The sequence below is a fragment of the Empidonax traillii genome, unplaced genomic scaffold (genome assembly GCF_003031625.1).
Source record: "Empidonax traillii isolate 1590-97213 ecotype Southwest subspecies unplaced genomic scaffold, ASM303162v1 scaffold744:size612752, whole genome shotgun sequence".
Lineage (NCBI taxonomy): Eukaryota > Metazoa > Chordata > Aves > Passeriformes > Tyrannidae > Empidonax > Empidonax traillii.
In genome coordinates this window covers 214,680-232,751 of record NW_020955937.1, presented here as the reverse complement: position 1 = coordinate 232,751, position 18,072 = coordinate 214,680, and the positions used below count along the sequence as shown (strand labels likewise).

At 39.9% G+C, this 18,072-nt stretch overlaps 1 protein-coding gene across 2 annotated transcripts in view; it reads left to right on the top strand.

Annotated features, from left to right (window-relative positions):
• CEP85L (centrosomal protein 85 like) overlaps positions 1-18,072 on the top strand; it is a 143,153-nt gene that overhangs the window by 70,588 nt on the left and 54,493 nt on the right. For both annotated transcript variants that reach the window (XM_027900630.1, XM_027900629.1), the window contains exon 3: positions 8,765-9,531. In XM_027900630.1, coding sequence (XP_027756431.1) covers positions 8,765-9,531 — 767 coding nt within the window. The remainder of the gene's footprint in view (positions 1-8,764; positions 9,532-18,072) is intronic.

Genomic DNA, 18,072 nt, shown 5'->3' with positions numbered 1-18,072 from the left:
TTGAAGATATTTCTCTTCTGGAGTTGCGGATTCCCCATCTGAATATCCTTAGCCTAGATATTGCTAGGTAAACTGTCACTTCATAGAAACAGTAATAGACGGTACTCTTTTTTTGTATCCTGAAATATCAGTTATGTTAAGATCCCTTAGGCAGGACAGCTGTGCTTGGTGTGTATCTGATATGTTGGGGACTTCAGGGTTTACTTTTCTCTTTTCTCTCTGCATGTATATACATAATGAGTGTTGAGTCCTCAGCTCTATCATAGCAAATCCCAGGAGGTTTACCCAGCCATTCACATGTGTTTGCCTTTTTTTGTTTGCTTGTGGCTTTTGTGTTTGTTTTCCCCTCTTGTTGCACTGGCCTGGTACAGTTTCCCTGAAGTAAACTGTTCCAAAACACAAAAGGTTGTTAGAAGTTTTTGTTAAGCTTCATTTGTTGAAATACATGTGAAGTTTTAATTATTTGAGTCTTGTGATAGTTGATACTGCCAAACAGCTAACTTAAAGAAACTTTTTTTTAAAGCAGAATGTGGATAATTTTTAACCAGTGTCTTCTTGCACACAAAAAAAATCCCCAAAATGGCTATATATTTCAGGGAAAACCATTAATTTTTAGTGAGGAGTGTTTTGGGTGACAGGTCATTCTACCAAATGTCTTCTAACTTCAGTTAGTATTGGGAACTTTTGGCTTTAAATCTGTCTTCTTTGGCACATGGGAGAAAACTAACACTTTTTACTGAGCTTGTCTCCTGTGTAATGTTTTTTAAACTGATCATGTATGATCAAAAAAGCTGATATATGATCTCTGTTGTGTGCTTCATTTTGTCACTGATTTTATTTGGTTACCCATGTCCAATTCTTTGGGAAGGTGCTCAGATTGCCTCTTCTCATCTAACTTAAGTGATGGAGTTAAGAATTTTGGCTCTTGAAATAGGATGTGGAATGCAGAGATTGATTTGTAATGCTAAGGTGAGATTGTATTAAGATGTGGTCCACTGTATCATTTAGTTGCATGTCCTTGCTGCTGGAATCTAAGAACTTCACTAATGAGGTTTTTGCCAAATCTCCTGTCTCAAGTGTGGTGGGAACCTGATGTGTACAGGGGTGACCTCTCAAGCGTGGGGCAGCACTCAAAATAAATCAGAGCTGGTGTGTCCTGTGTCCTGATGAGAACTGATGAAAGAGCAGACTTCTGAAAGAGCATTGCAGTACCATAAGTACTACAACTTAACACAGTCAAACTGTGAACTTCTGCAAGGCATGTTCATTGCCAGTGGTGAGTTCTGGGGAAGCAGGTGAATATAAGTGAAGCAAGGCAACCTTTTATGTGATTAGCTGAAAACAGGATCTGAATGATATGAAAATAGGGAAAAGTGAGTAATTTTCTTGATGAGTAAATACTTTTCACTTGCTCAATGAGGAGGTATAATTTCCCTTGTTCAGTGACAGTTTCTGTGTTAAGCTTCATTAAGTAGACTTCAGAACATACGTGTTTCCCACTCCCCCATTTTTCATATTATTTGCAAATTGAGAGTGTTATCCTCACTTCTTACACTGAGTAGGATTGTTGCTACCTTATCACCTCTGGCAAACAATGGAGAAGGTGTGTTTGCCTGAAGGGTGTGGAAATGAATGAGGTGCCACGAATTGGGGGGAAAAGTAAATTCATAAGTGTTGAGGAGAGGAGGATAACGAAGATGGATACCAAATGGCCAGGCCATTATAAATTAGATTCAATATGTTGGCAAGTTTCTGTTCGAGTGTGTTTGTTTGTGTGCAGTGTTCCTTTTGTTGGTAAGGATGTCTGAGAAGCTGCTTGCCATTTGCTGGAACTCACTCTTACCTCTGCATTTCTTTCCTTGAGTAAGTGTGTGCTACCCTGGTACGGATGCGTTGCAGCTTTTAGTCTCTCCTGCACAGCTTTCTGCTCTAGTTACTAAAACTCCTTTAAATTCCTCTTGTGGTGTTTTCTTGTTTCTGTACATTGTAGGAGGCCTGTGAGGCTGACCTACCATTTATTCCTTCTTCCATCGCTCTACAATAACGCTCGAGGGGTAGTAGCTTTACCAGTATTTTGTCTGAAGTCGTAAAAGCAATAAAATTGCTTCAGTTTTTGAAAATCCTGTCTCAACTGCAACCTTTCAAGTTTGCATTTGTATTACTCAGGGTTGTACTGTTTGAATACTTTGTGAATTAAGTAGCTTGTAAATTACATCAACTTTTAAAACTAGCAAGTTTTTGGGTTCAACTTGTGTTCTTTTGGTGTGCAACACAGCAGATTACAGAAAATCCTACACAGTTAGTGTGAAACAAAGTAGAACTGACTTGTAGTTTGCTATCCACATCTTACGTAAAAGAGTTCTGATTGCTGCTGGCAGTGCAGTGACTGGTGATGGTGGAAGGCAGTGAACTTGCTTCTTTTTTCCGAACGACATTAATTGAACTTGCTTCAGAACACCACATGACTTTCTGCTTTGAAGACATAAATGTGACACAACCATCTCAGTTTATTGGCAGTGAAGTATTTAATGTTATTTTAAATTAGCATTAATTAGTGTTAAATTATGTTTTGCCTCTAGTAAGTTTTTTTTGTTAGTTGTTCTTCTGTATTGGTTAGTTGCTGTTGAAACACAGAACTTTATTATCAAATAATATTTAGGAATTCTTTCTCATAAAGAACTTGTTAATGTCTGAACAGTTGTCTGCTGCGTCTGCAGTGCTTCCTGTTCTGCTACAGCTTTCTATGATGCATATTTTTATTTATTGCCTGGAAGAGAGTTATTTGCAGTGATTTCCTTCATTCATTCACCTCATATTTTGACATCATAAACTTGAAGTAATATGAACAGGGCTTGCAAAAAAAATGGTGAATATTTCTAGACAGTACAAAAAAAAAACCACACACACAAAAAAAATAAAAATAAAAAAAAAAAACCAAAGCATAAAAACCACCAAAACAAAAAACCCAAACCAACAAAACCATCCAAGTCAAATCAACCAAGCCCAAAGCATTCCTGGGACTGCTGCTGCACCCTGGAAAGGCATCCTTTTGCTTCTAGAGGTTGACTAGTTGGTCTCTTTAGGGCTTTTTGCTAGGATTTGGCCTCCTGCCTGTCCATTTTGAAATTTTTGTTTGGCTCATCTGATTATCTCTGCTTCATTAAGGCTGGTCCAGTTTGTGAGTAGGTAGGTGGAGGGAACAGACATGTAGCATAAATACTGGTACATCGTCCCATCATTGACCATTTTCAGCCGGCTCCCAGGAGAGTTAGACACTTCTGTTGTTGGAAGCAGCTGGTTTGGAGATTTCTGGGAATCAGCCACATGTTCGTGTGGTAGGTTGAAGACTCATGTCCCCCCCTCAGTTATGTGATGGATGCTGGAATTGCTTGTGGCTCTTTGCTGGGGTCCATGCAGTTAAGAGTTACAGAACAGTTCACGGGAGCTGACATCCTATAATGAATGTGAGAGCTTTCGTACACGAACCGCAGCCAGATTTAAGACCTTCAACTTGTATAATGGAGGCTTGACTTCCCCTGTTTATCTTCTGCTCAGCTATTAAGAATAGTTTGGTTTATTTTCCTGGATTGGGGTAAACTATGTCAGTGTTTTGGGGGAGTGGTAAGGGAGGACAGGAAGAGAAGGTCATCTGTTTTTAATACTGGTGTTTTTCTCCATGGTCAGGGCATTCTAATTATACCCTGGATAAAATATCTAATTTCAAAGTCCTTCACACAAGGAAGGTTCTCTTTTTTCAGTGGTGTTAGATACACGTGCATCCCATAAACTTGTGTATCAAATGATCAGTATTGGGTGACTGTATTAGCTGATTACTCTGCTGTCATTTGATAATATCTTGTTGGGAGCAGTGAAGAATTTGTCCCATGCAGAAGTATATCTTGTAGATGGGAATTCTCATAGAACTAGTTTCATTTTGCTGCTAAAGAAGTTGTTAGGGTTACAGTGAACCTTTCCTGACTCATCTGTTTTGACTGACTGTTGGGCCACAGATAAGAATTTTAGGTAGCTGAATGATGGTATCTGGCCTGAGAAGATTTTTCTTCCAGTGATGGAAAAAGCACAACACAGGAAAATGTAAAAGAGTAGGAGGTGTTCATTAACTTTATATTGAAGGGTTTCTTTGTTCATCCCCTCCTTCAGATGAAAGTGTCTGCTGTGCTTTCTCTCTGGGATTAGTTTTTTATTAGGACCAAAATTGATTCTGTTACATTATTTTCTATGCCAGAAATGCAGTAATGAAGCAGTTCAGAAGCATAACACAAGATGGTAAGAAAGCCATGTGAAATGTTCTTCATTTTTTTATTCCATCTGCTGCTACTATGTGGTAGATATGTTGTGGTTTTGCAATAGCATTTCAATTTTCTGATTTCTGTGGTTTTGTAAGTATTAAAATGTTATGCCTATTAGAAAAGTGCTCTAGGAAATTTTGTGGTGGGCCCCCCAAAAAATTACTAGGATAATGGAAAAGCAAAATTCTTAATATGATCTTAATTCTGCTAAAAGAAAAATCAGTAGCATATAGCTACTTTTTTTTTCTACCTGATTCTTTCAGTTTTCATTAATGAGAGTAGTCTTAAGCACTGAAAGACTCTGGAGACACACAAACTATGTTTGAGAGTGTTTGTAATCTTCAAATAAATACCAGCGCAATGAAGTAAAAACCAAGTAATCCTGAGGAGAGAGAGCTTTCAATTCAAAACTAGACATTTGCTTACCCCTGCCTGTATGGAGGGGAAAAACCTGCTGCTTGGATAAAGCAGTCTTTGGCAGGATTTGGCCAGACAGAGCTTATTCCTGTGACTATAGAAGAAGTAACGTCTTTTTAAGTTTCTTGATGCTTTCTGTATTCTCTCCTATTTTCAATGAAATTTACACATTTCATGCTTTTTGTGTTGGGAGATGTTCCAGAATGCAGACTGGCTCTCTTTCCAGCTGAGCCTGCAGGCAAGGCAGACGGAAGCAATATGCTTGAAGAAGAAGTGTGAATTTTCTCGTATGTTTCAGTGAGGGTTAATGGGAAGACTAATTAGGACACTTGAAGCCAAAATTACTGTGTTTCACTTTGAGAGAAATTATTGGAGGCATCCATCAGCTGTAGTTGGATGTAAGTGGCATTCCAAGTTTAAATCTGCTTGAAGAGTTTAGAATTGGAACTGAGGAAGTTTTAAATCTAACTCAAAATTAATTAATTTTTAATTTAATATGGAGCAGAAGAAGGAAAAATAAAAATTAGCACATATTAATAACTCTGTAATCTAGTAAGTGAAGGAGATCATATACTTCTAATTATTGCTGGGTTTAATTCTAGTTTGAAGACTGTGTACGGGTAACATTAAGTCAATATTTTTGATTGAAAATAATATATTAAATACTACTATGTATTTTTTATTGTTTTAATTTTTACAGATACATGTATACAGAATTTTTTTCCTTACCTTTCTCTTACAGATGTGATATTTCTACTCCTAGAAATCTGCATAGCCTAAAAAGCATAGATCCTAACAGTTCTTTTTGACTCCTAATATACTTTTATTTTCTTTGGATATAAAAAAGCCTGAGACTGCTGCCTTTGATGGACTTTGTGCTGTATAAGACTCAGCTTCTGCGTAAGGCATGAGACAAAGGTTAGTTTTCTTTGAGTGTTACAAAGGCAGGAACCTTTAGCTAAGGAGTGTGTACAAGAAGAGATGCATTTCTTTCTACTGTGCCATTTCCATCCCTACTTTCCCAGTGAGAGTAGAGGAAGATCAGGAGTCTCTTCCTATTCTGCTTTGTTTCCCAAAAGCAGGACTCCAGCCCTGTGCTTTTAGTCTCATAATACATGGGTTTGAGACTCCAACTCCATCAGGTCATGTACCTCTTTTGCCTTCTTGTCACTGCTTTGATGTCCTCAGACGTCAAAGGTATGGGTGGCCCCGTACCTTTATTTCTGTTTGCAGAGCAGGACTGAAAGCTGCAACCCCTGCTCGGCAGTGTAACAACATATACCCAGTTTGTAGTGGCTTTTTATGCAAGTATATAATAAGCTTTGAGGGAAGACAGGCAAGCAGAGCTGAGAGAAGCTGATACTGTACCTCGCCCAGGCAAATTGGTTACACGTTGAGAGCATATCACAGTTTTGGAAACTAACAGTGTTGCACTATCACAGTCTCCACTGTTGCAATATCTGTGGGCACCGATGTGTTTGGTTAGAAGACTGCGATTCCTTCTACTTGAAATGGGTTGTGTGCCTTCTGTCTTCCTCTTTTACATGTCCCACCCTTTGACCAATATCAAGACAGAGAGAACAGACAAGAAAAATGTTTCTGCAGTAGAAATTTTTAAGGAAGAAGTGCAGGGAGGAGGGAAGGTCTTTCATCTTGCATGTAAAAAATGTTACCCCACATAAATTAGTAGCATGATTAATGAGGTAACAAGCTGATAGTCTTCTACTCTCCATTTAACTTTGTCATAGAATCATAGATTTTCCTGAGTTGGAAGGGACCCGCAGGGATCTCTGAAGTCCAGCTCCTGGCCCTGTGCAGGACAGCCCCTGTGTGTATTCTCTGGCCATCATCAGCACCGTATGAATAGCTCTTAGACTGTTGATCTGCTTGATCCAGCTCTGACAGTTTTGTGAATTCTTAAAGAGAGCAGTGTTTCGTAACTACTGTGAAATTAGGTGGCTGGGTAGAGGGAAGAAACAGTGTGGTGTGAGCTTATGCTTTGCAATGGGAGGGTACATGATGGGGCAGTGACTCATTAAGAGGCAGGAAGGCTTCAACAAGATTTTTTGCCTTCTTAGGAGCCTTGGCATTATCTATGTAATAAATAGGTAACAGTCAAGGAACTGTTTATTATTTTGCGGACTATAATGCATTTTTGCCATGAAGAGTGTAGCTATAGGACTGTATTATTTTGTGTAGTGCTGCAAGGAGTGGGTAAGTCTGGTCCTATGTAGGGAGGAGTATTCAAGTTGGGAGTAAGGATATCTTTATTTGAATACACAGAAAAAGAAGTGCTACCGTTTTTAAAGGTTATCACACCACTGAAAGCTCTCTTTGTTTTCCTATCTGTGGTGTGGTATTTTGAGTCAAATACATGCTTTGAAAGTGTGCTCAATTAATAATCTGTTCTGGCTTTTAACAAGTGTAGCCATCGAACTGGACATGCCAGTTGTACTTGCTGAACAATTATTTTTCTTTTTAAGTTGTCCCACTATGAATTCTTGTACCAGCTGACAAATCTCAAAGTAGGTTCTCTCTGGGTTAGGATGAGAGAAACTAGAAAAGTGTATCCATCTTGCTTTTGGCAAAAAGGACACCAAAAGAATCTTTCAGTTAGGGAAACTTCATTCTGTCTGTCTGCGATTAACCTAACGAGCAATAGCCTGCTAAGGTGGAGCCATGGAACTTGGCAGGAGATGATCCTCTAATGAGAGGATTAGGTGTTTATTTCTGTTGTCCTCGGACTGTGACGCTAAGCACATGTTGCTGGGTGTGTGAGAGCTCGCAGCCATTCCCCAGTAACCTCTGCTTTACCTCTCTCCTTTGCTCTCCTGTCCCCTCCTGAGTAAAACCTCAGTGATTCCTTCGTTCTTGTTATTTTGGCTTGGGAAAGATTTTACAAATTAAGATACACACAGTTTTGGTGTGGTGTTGTATTTGGGTGTGTAAATACACACACTCACTCACTGCTTCTCCCCCCACACCTGTTGAGATGGGGGAGAGAATTGGAAGTATGAAAGTGAAAAAACTCATGCGTTGAGATAAAAACAGTTTAATAATTGAAAAGAATAAAAAAGTTGTAAGGAAAATGACAAAGAGAGAGAAATAAGAACCAGGAAAGCTGCACATGAAAACACTTTCTCACCACCAAACGAGTGTTGCCTGAGCAGCAGCCCCCAAATCAACCTTCCCTCTAGTTTTATTGCTGAACATGATGTTGTAGGGTGTGGAATATCCCTTTGGTCAGTTGGGATCAGCTGTCCCAGCTGTGTCGCCTCCCAGCTCTTGTGCACCCTCAGCCTCCTCACTGGTGGGGTGGGAGGAGAAGCAGAAAAGGCCTTCACTCTGTGTAGGCACTGCTCAGCAGAAACTAAAACATCTCTAAGTTACCAACAGTGTTTCCAGCACAGATCCAAAATGCAGCCCCATACCATCTACTGTGAAGGAAATTACCTCCACTCCAGCCAAACCCAGCACAAAAAGCATACTTTGAAATCTGTGAGATTCAAAAGGGATGAATAGCTCTGTCCAAGTGACCACTGTTAAACTGATTCCTCTCCAGCACTGCCATTTTACAAACTGCATTTAGTGAATTGTTTTGCCTTTAAAAAATGGGAAGAGGGGCAATGGAAGAGGAACCAGTCTTGGGCTCTGGAATTGTGATATCTCTGCCATTTGTGCTATAGAAGCTACTTTGTATTATCTGTTGTGAGGGAGAAATCCAGCGTGCCCCCTTTAAGCTTGGGAAGGAACAATGCTTCCTTTGGCCCACGGCCTCAGAATTCTGTCGGGAGCTGCTGTTGCCACTGCTTAATACACTTTTCCTTTTTGTAATGATGGCAACTGAGCAAAATATATTTGAAAATCTCCCAATTTAATTGGTTTCTGTTCTCATAATCTTGAATGGTTTAAAAGGCCCTACTTTGTCAAGAAACCTCTTCTATTTAGCTTTTTTTGAATTTGATGCTTTGTCTTCTGTGCACTGTTGTTAACGAGTTCTTATTGTACTTATTTACATGATAAATCTCTCTTCACAGATCATTCAACTTCAAGTGGTACATCCTCATTTAAGCCCAGCCGATCACTGGTTTCCATTCCCACTGCCCATGTGATGCTGTCTAATGCCAGCTCTTCACTTTCCAAACACAGGGAAGCTTTCAAGTCTGATGGCTCAAAATGGAGTACAAGCTTTGTACGGTCAGGAGGAGGCAGAAATCAGGGTTCCCTGGACAACTCTCTTGACATGAAAGAGTCAAGACCCGTGCGAAAATGGTCCTCCTTGTCTAAGCTCAGCTCACCAAATACCTTCAGCCAAGATGGCAGTAGCCATTCGGTGGAATACAGGGCTGGTACAGACAAAGCCGTGTCACCACAATTAAGGACAAATGGGCCAAGTTGTTTGCATGACAGCATGGAGTTGCTGAAAATTGAGGACAAAGAAATGGGGAAAAAACGATCTTCTCTACTGGACTGCAAATATAAATTTGAAACGTGCAGCAAAGACGACTTTGTTTCAGATTCCCCAGGCAGGAGACATGCCTTAGACTTGACCTACAGTGCCTTACCTGAAAGCAAACCCCCGGCAGCCAGCTGCGAGGCTTTCGGACAGAGATACGCGACACTGGGACAGCAGGCTGTGAGTGGAGCTCCCATACAGCCGGCGGTGAGGACTCAAATGTGGCTTAAGGAGCAGCTCCGTGCAAATCCCCTGGACTGTAGGCCTGCCGAGGAGCCCTACGGTGTAGCTGCGTGGCATGTGCAGCAGCCTGAAGATTTTAGAATAGGAGGCGATCAGCCGGTGCAGGTAAGGCTAAAGCTTGGTGTTTGCTGCCATCGTGCGGCATCCTGTGTGACACCTGCCGGTTTGTAATGAAACGGGGAGGGGAACAGGTCCCCTAAATCAGGTAATGACGGGTTTAGACTCTGACTGGGGATGTTGCTGCTTGTTTCTCAGTATTACCTGAGTGCCAGCAGTTTTTTGTTGTTTTGTTTTGTTTTGTTTTTTCCTGCTGTCTGCTTACAGTTTACTCTGATTCATTGAACCTGTCTGCATGGGACCAGCATTTCTTTATATGAAGCTGGGCACAGCAAGAGGTTCATCAAATAACCTTTTCAGTAGTTTTAGAGAGGGTCTTTGATCACAGTGTAGTGGGGGAAATGTGAATGTATTTTGATCTGAATGGGCTTAAAAAGAGGCTGCATTTATGCATTCAGCAAAATAAGAATTACTCCTGTGTACTGCAAGGATGAATGAATATTTGGTGTAACTACACCTAGCACTTAAAATCTGAATTCAGTTTGATATTACCACTTATCTTTTAAGTAATTAAAGTCAACGTTAATCACTGAATCTGGTTTATTTAAATAAAATAACGTGGGTTTTGTCTGTCATACTTAAAATATTTTCATAGAGAGAACATCAAGTACATAGTTTTAAGAGACAGGTAACCCTTTCTAACATGGCAATTCAACTTTTGTTTACAACTTTTCTTATAATGGGAATATACAGTTTGTGAAGGAAGGCAGTATTTAAAATCTACATATTCATGTTTACCTGTGTAGGTAAACTTGGTTTGGCTTGCCAAAAAAATCCCAAGCATTTTCCAATATGTAAATTTGTCTGAAAGGCATTTTAGGGTTAGACTAGCGTATTATCTGAGCAGAAATAATCTAGCTGTATGTAAATTACCTGTTTTTCTCTAGCCTGAAGTACATGAAATAATTTACAAAGAGTTGTGCTCAAATTTTGTTGTTTTTTCCGTTGTATATTGAGGGAAAGACTGACAGATTTAGAGGTTCTTGGGATCCAATTTTGTTCTTAATGGTCATCTTAAGGGTTTTGTTTTTTGATGGTGTGGTGGGGTTTTGTTGTATTGCTTGTTTTTTTAACTTAAAAACCTCAAAACCAAAACAAAAACACAAACAAAAAACCAAACAAAACCAAACAAAAAACCAAAACACAACGAACAGTAATCCTTAAGGGTCTCCCTAATAACTGGACATTGTTACAGGTGCCCACCCTTTACCTTTATAGCTACAAGAAACTCTCATCTTTCTCTTAAGATTTTTGAAGATTTTTGATGTTGAGAAATTCCCCAGATAGGGAGCAGAGTCTGATGGGTTCCTGTCAGAGCTGAAGTGCCAGAAACTGAGTCACTGCTGATCCTGGATCCGGGGCACTGCCAGCCGGGCTCTTGGCAGTTGGCAGCTGCTGGTGGCATCGAGGAGCACAGGAGGGGTTTGGGAAGCAACAGGAGGGTACCACCACTAAGGAGCTTGGTCTGTCTGTTCATTTGATTCTTCCCAAACACCTGAAACACATGTAGCTGGCTGCAGACATCAGAATGCTGTCTGTGAGGTTTGTGAGCAGATTACTGTGCTTGGTGGTTCTCCTCTTGGATTTGAATATAGAGAATCATAGAATATTAAGGGTTGGAAGGGACCTTTAAAGATCATCTAGCCCCACCACCTCTGCCATGAGCAGGGGAACACCTCCCAAGAGATCAGGTTGCTCAAGGCCTTATCCAGCCTGGCCTTGAACACTGCCAGGAGTGGGGCACCACAGCCCCTCTGGGCCACCTGTTCCTGTGTCTCACCACCCTCACAGTAAAGATTTTCTTCTGAATATCCAGACTAAATTTCTCCTCCTTCAGTTTGCACTCACTACTCCTTGTCCTATCACTACAGTTCCTGACAAAGAGTCCCTCTCCAGCTTCTCTGTAGGGCCCCTTCAGTTACCTGAAAGTTGCTGTGAAGTCTCCACGCAACCTTCTCTTGTCCAGGCTGAACAGCCCCAACTTTCTCAGCCTGTCTCTGTAGTGGAGGTGTTCCAGTCCTCTAACCAGCATTGTGATCCTCCTCTGGGCTTGATCCAACAGTTCCATGCCCTCCTTATGTTGGGGACACCAGAACTGTGTGCAGTATTCTGGGTGGGGTCTCACAAGAGCAGAGTAAGTTTTATTTACTTCCTTCCTTCATTTAGGTATATGTCTCTTCATCATCTTCTAGATACCTTTTACACAACGTTTTGTTTAGGATGGGTGTTTCAGAAGCTTTATTTTGTTTAGGTCAAAACAACTCCCAGCTTTTTTTTACATGTCTCACGAGTGCGTTCTCACTGTGACTGGGATTAAATATAGTATGAAGGCAAAGTTTAATGTTTGAAACAGATTAAACTCTGTATGTGTTGTTACAGTTACTCAAAAACTTTCATCCATGCAGGTATTGCTGCCGAGCTGTGTTTGGAGGACAGAGCCAGTAGGGGGAACACAAGCATTATTTCTGTCTGTGGCTTGAATTCCTAAAACGATACTGCACCTTTCCAGGTTTCTGGGATTAAAAGATTATAGAATGAAATTTTGCCTAAAACTGGCATTTATTTCTTTTTCTTGCACCTGTTACTTTTTACTTCTCTATGGAGGAGGTTCCTGATGGCCTTAACAAGCACTTTGATTGGTATGATCTGGAGTCAAGATGATGGGCCGTGAAATGTGATCTGTTTTATTTCCCCAAGTGAGATGTGGTTGTGAAATAGGACCCAGAGGAACAGAAAGTGAAAGCGTGCACAGGAGCGATGAGCCTTTGGGCTCTTAGAGGCATCCCCTGCTGGCTCTCCCTGCCTGCCCTGTCTTTCTGCAGAGGTTACAGCTGTGAGAAGAAGGGATTCCGCAGAGGGTGAATAAAGTAGAATGGTTCTTCCTGTCTTGACACCTGTTTTGGAAAGAAACCTCAGCATGATTGTGCTATGGGCTTTTTTCAGAGATCACCATGTGTGCACCCAGGAACTGATATTTTATTACATCCAAGAAACCAAGAAAACTGCAATCCTATGTGGAATATATATCTAAGAGAGAGAGAGAGTAGATAGCGTAAGATTTTTCTAGAGGAAGCTGATGATTTATAAAAGGGGAAAAAGCCACACCTCTAGAGAAACTTTTTGTTTTTCTTTCCCTCTTAGTGGGAATTGCATTTGCTGTTTTGTTTTTATTGCATACACAAGCTGATAAAAATGTAGTTGTTTTTATAAAACTGAAAAAAAATTACGATTTATCATTCCTTCCTTTTAAAACTACTGTTGCCACGAACAGAAAAGAATGAACTTTGCTTTCAACTGTCAATCTGGAGCAGCTTCGTGTATCTTAAAGATACTGAGGCTATATAGAGGCTATATAGAGGCTGATAGCTGCCCTCTATAAACTCCCCTTTTATCACTGATGGAATAAGAATAGACAGCAACAATTTTCTGAGTTGATTTTGAGGACTGATGGTCCAGGAACAGATGGGGGACTTCAAAACACAGCCTACAAATAATTTGTATGCCCTCAGAGACTGGTATAGACAGTTTACCATGGAAAACTCTGAATTGGAGTTAATTTTTGTAAAACCAGACAAGCTTTGATTTTGTTTATTGTAAAGGCAAATGCAAAGTATAATGTAACAGCTCTCAAACGCTGTTCCAAGGTTAATTAAATTCAAGTTTAAGATTCTCTGCTTCTTAGTAGTCTGAAGTTGACTGAACTGTGTTTTTTCTTACGCTTTGCTCCCCAAATTCAAAAGCCTATAATGTGGCTTTTCTATTGCAATTGTAACCTATGGATTTTAAAATGCTGTTTCCTGTGCATTTGTCTGGAATTGTAAGGGAAGCTCAGGAGTGTTGGGTAGAAAACCTGCAGCTACACTGAGATTCTCCTTGAGGACGTGGTCTGGTTTGCAACTGCAGAAAAGGTGCAGGATCAACGAAAAACCTCTTCAGAGAAGATGCATCCTTCAGTTGTGGGTGTGATGTTTGTATATTTAAGAAATAAATATCGAAGGAGGATCTGGTCTTTAGTTATTGTGTAACATCATGGAGTTGTATATGAAATTCATTTCTCTAGCTAATGTGAGTTATTTAATGTAGGCTTTTTGAAGATAAACATTCTCCTACACATTTCCGAGGAACAGATTTTAACAGTTCTTCAGTTCATGAAATTCAGTTTATGCACTGAAGCACAGAAACGATGCTTCAATGAAAACACTTTCCACTTTTGTTTTGAATGGACAGCCAATCTTCAAGTAAGGAAATGTGTGATAAGACCTGTGCTAAGGGAAAAAAAATGCTTGTAGTACACAACAGCGGTTCCTATTTACTGAACTAGGAGACCATACAAACCTAGATTGAAAGGCTCTGTTTTCATGTAAAGGCAATTCTTACAGTCTGATCCTACTGTATATCCTACAATCTGAATGCATCTAGATACATGCTGTATGCTAGTCCAGAAATTAAGTTTGAAGTGAAAGCATGCCTTTAAAATTGTTAATAAGATAATACAATGCCAGGGTTTCAGAAGGGTGCATATCTACTTATTAACTCTGTACAGTGCTTCAGGTATCACAGGATGGATCTCTTTTTTCCAGTGTACAGAACATTTATGATTTCTTGATGGTGTGCTCACTTGTGTCAGAATATAGCAGAGACAATAGATGGAAATTGCTTAAGTGCATCTTTACCTGGGTTTATCATACCATGCATATAAAAGGTACTGCAAATTAAATTTTAATGCATTGAGAAATTTAGAGATATTATAGCAACTTTCACTGCAAAACAGAGGAAGAAAAAACTAAACTGCATGCATACCTAAACATTGGTAAGCAGAGCTGTTGTAATCGAATGAAAAGGTTATAACATTCTTCAAATAACATCATTGCCGCATAAAACTTTATTCTTAAATGTCAACTCAAAGCTAGTTCTTTTTACAATCCTGGCAGATCAGAAAACTAAAAATTATTAATATCAACATTTTTCCTGCATCATGTTTTGATGAAATCATACTTTCCAGGAAGATAAAACTTTTTAATATGAGGACTCATCACTTTCAGTTATCATAGTGAGCTCCTTCTCTGCGAGCCATAATTAAGCTTTTATGGTCTTGGTCTGTTCCATTTGCTGTGAAGTTGGTAGCCCAACAAATGGGATTCCATTCATTTTGGTACATATGTGAGTTCAGTCTGGAGTAAACACGAGCAGACGATGGGAAACCAAACTTGGACTGGGCTTGATGGCAAAAAAGACACTTGGCATTGGTTAGCTGATGACTTTGCCAACTTTATATGTCATCTCAGTAAAATACGTGTTCCAGTGTCAGCAGCGTGTTTCTACATTTACTGAGGATTCTGTAATGTTCATTGCTGGCTGAGAGGAGGCTACTGGGGTTGTTTCTTGGGCTTGTTTCTCCGTGCTCTAATGGCAGGATTTCTTACAGAAGACTTCCCTTGTATGTAACTTGGGATCTGGAAATATGTGATAGTTGGTGGCACTAGGCTCATCTTTCTCCTGTTATTAAAAAGGAGTATGTGACCTCATTTTTTTGTGGAGGCCAACCGCTGTCACAGTGGTATCCTTAAGAAAAGGAAACTTTTGAATACTACAGAAGGTCATACAGACAATAAAAAGCTTTCTATAGTCCCAGGAAGTATATCAGCAAATAACCACTTTGTTGGGAAAACTGTTTTTATTCTGCTTTGGACTAGAGTGGGCTTCCTGTTTGTTTCTGTGGTTTTGGTGTGCTTTGAGCCATCTATGTCAAGCATCAGCAGAAGTCCTCCTAAACAATACACAGCTATGTAACTATTATCACATATGTGCCATGTATATAAATTTACAGGTTTTGTGGTTTTTTTAAAAGCCAAATATTTCAAGATTATAAAAATAAATGATAAAGTGCTTACAATGATATAGCTGTGCAAAATTTTCTGCTTTAAATGGAAACAGATGGGAATTTATACTACTATAACTATCAACATTAAAAAGCTATGGATGTGTAGTTTGCAGAAGCTATTTAAAATGTTTATTGCACGTATTTCAGAGCAGGTGAAAGAAAAGCTTTCGTTTTAAGTATCCATGCTGCTGTAACTAATCATGCTGGTTTGGCTGGGGTAGAGTTAATGTTCTTCATTGTAGCTGGTATGAACTATGTTTTGTACTTGTTCTAAACCACAGTCCCATGCTAACTACTATACCAGGAAGAAAATTAACTTTATTCCAGCCCAGACCAGCGCACTGACACTGCCTAAGCTTCGGAGCAGGTAGCATAGAGTGGAACGTGGATGACTGTTAATGGTAGGACTTGCATAAACTTTCTGATTTGCTGGGCATACTGCCTTTTCCTGTGTAAAGTCTACCATAGATCCACATAGATTGGTCTCTTCCAGATAACTTCAGTTATCTTCCAGATAACTGAACCACCCAGAACAGCAGTAATCAGATGGAAATTCTGGGTGTGAACATGAATAGATTAGCTCTGTAATATACTTGGCACTCAGCAGTTTATGTGCTCAGTCAGGGATGTGCTGTTGGTAGTAGAAAGCTGGAAGCTGGGGCTTCCCCCCACCCCATGAGCAACATCTGCTTCTTTTGCATGTATCAAAAAAAAAAAAAAAAAAAAGAAGACTGTTAATATGCATATCTATGACATTAAGTTTACTGTACAATGTGTGTGTGTTGGTGCACACTGTTCCCATGTTTCACTTGGGAAAGTGAAATGCTAAGAGGGAGCTGTTTGGCCCCAGTGTAATGTACGAAAATCTGCTTCTGGTCACCTCCTTTACCGGTGTGTCTCAGGTATGCAAAGCCGCCTTCTCGGCAAATAATTCCAAGAGAAGTGTGCTCTTGTTGGTCACTATCCTTCCCAAGGACCTGTGGGGAAAGTACCTCATCCTGTAAGGGGCCACAGTCCTGTAAGTTTGTGTTACATACTTACCAGTGAGGACAAGCCATGGACGGATTGGATGATTGCACTGGGAAGTAACAAGTGGTCTGTCAAATATGGCTGGAGGCTCCCACACTGCTCACTTGACCTGTGCCTAAGTGGTAATCCGTCTTACTGAGGCTGTAACACACTTGTTGGGTTTGTGCAGATGCACCTACTCCTTGTGTATGTGCCAGTGTTAAGGGTTTCCTAGGCAGAGTTGTGATAACCCTGGCTAAAGGTCCGCTGTTTTTCAGTTGTTTTGACAGCTGCTTCTTCTGATACTGCTGGATAACACTAAGGCTTCTGGCTTTTAAGGTGCTGCAGTGAACCATAGGTGGTGAAAAAAGGTATGAGTAATAATTATGTTTTTATATTTAACCTTCACTTATCCCCATCTCGGCTGCTGCAAGCTGCTTTGATTCCATCTGCACCATCTGTGCTTTTCTCTCCACAGGTAATTTGATATGTGCTGTCAACTCAGTGCTGGCGTTTTGTTTTTCCTTCCTGCTGTACCTGTGTCATTTCCCATGAAGTACCTGTTCTACAGAAATCCATTTTAAAAATTTGATTTCTGCTTTTGCAGAAATGATGTTCTTTGAAGGCTGAAGATAATTTGTAGGTCTTTTAAATACCAATCAGCTGTAGCAGTGAGAAACTACCGTAGCTGCTGATGCGTAGTTGGATTCCTTCAGGTACTCAGCAAGGCTCTAGATGCTTTTTTCACTCAATGGCAGGTAGATAGTTGTGCACAGCTTTTAGAATTGCTTTCTGATAAATTTGGTGTGGGAACGTATTCTGTCAGATGTTTCAGCCTCTGCAGTCTTTCCATACTTATATTTAGACATTTTTAAGTGTCTACATTATCATTGCAAAGCACTCAAAACAAGGCCTGAGAAGGAAGCACAACCTCGCAGAAGTTCACATCAGCTTCACGAGGATAAATGCGAGCACTAGAACCAAGAAAATGAGTAGAAAATTGAGCAGCAGGTTGAGACCTCTGTTGTTGGCAAGATCCATAATGTGCGTCAGTCCGCCCTCTTGTGCTTGCAGAAGACTCTTAATTGTAGTGTTGGGTTGCTCCTTCAGTGCTAAGCCAGGTAGATTCACACGAATTTCATTGTGTCCCTAGCTGTTTACCTGGTATTTAGTTTCTGCCACTTAAGAAAAAAAAAAAGTTTGTTTACAGTAACTAGAGTTGTGATGTTTTCTTTTTCTGGAAAAGGATCTGGATACTCCTACAGGCTTTTTTCTGCCAGTACCTTAAAAATAAAATGATAAAAAGAAAAGTTAATGTTAGCCTTCATTTCACTACTGGGGTATTTCTAAAGAATTAATTATTGGAGAAAGAAATTGAGTTTTATTACAGTTTGGCTCTTTATTGGCTTTTTTTTTAATATGTGTGGTATTTTTCAGCCCTATTTAATTTTTAAAAGAATGGCTGTTCTCAGGACTTACTCTGTTGCAGCAATAGACTGTTGAAAATTCACATCTAAAATATCTCTGTGAATGCGAAAAAAGAAAAGCTTTCTTGTCTGGGAAAAATGTATTTCTGTTATTAGGAGTATTTCCTACCCTTCTGGGGTTTGGCGTTGTGCAGTGCAGCAGGTTACGTTTTG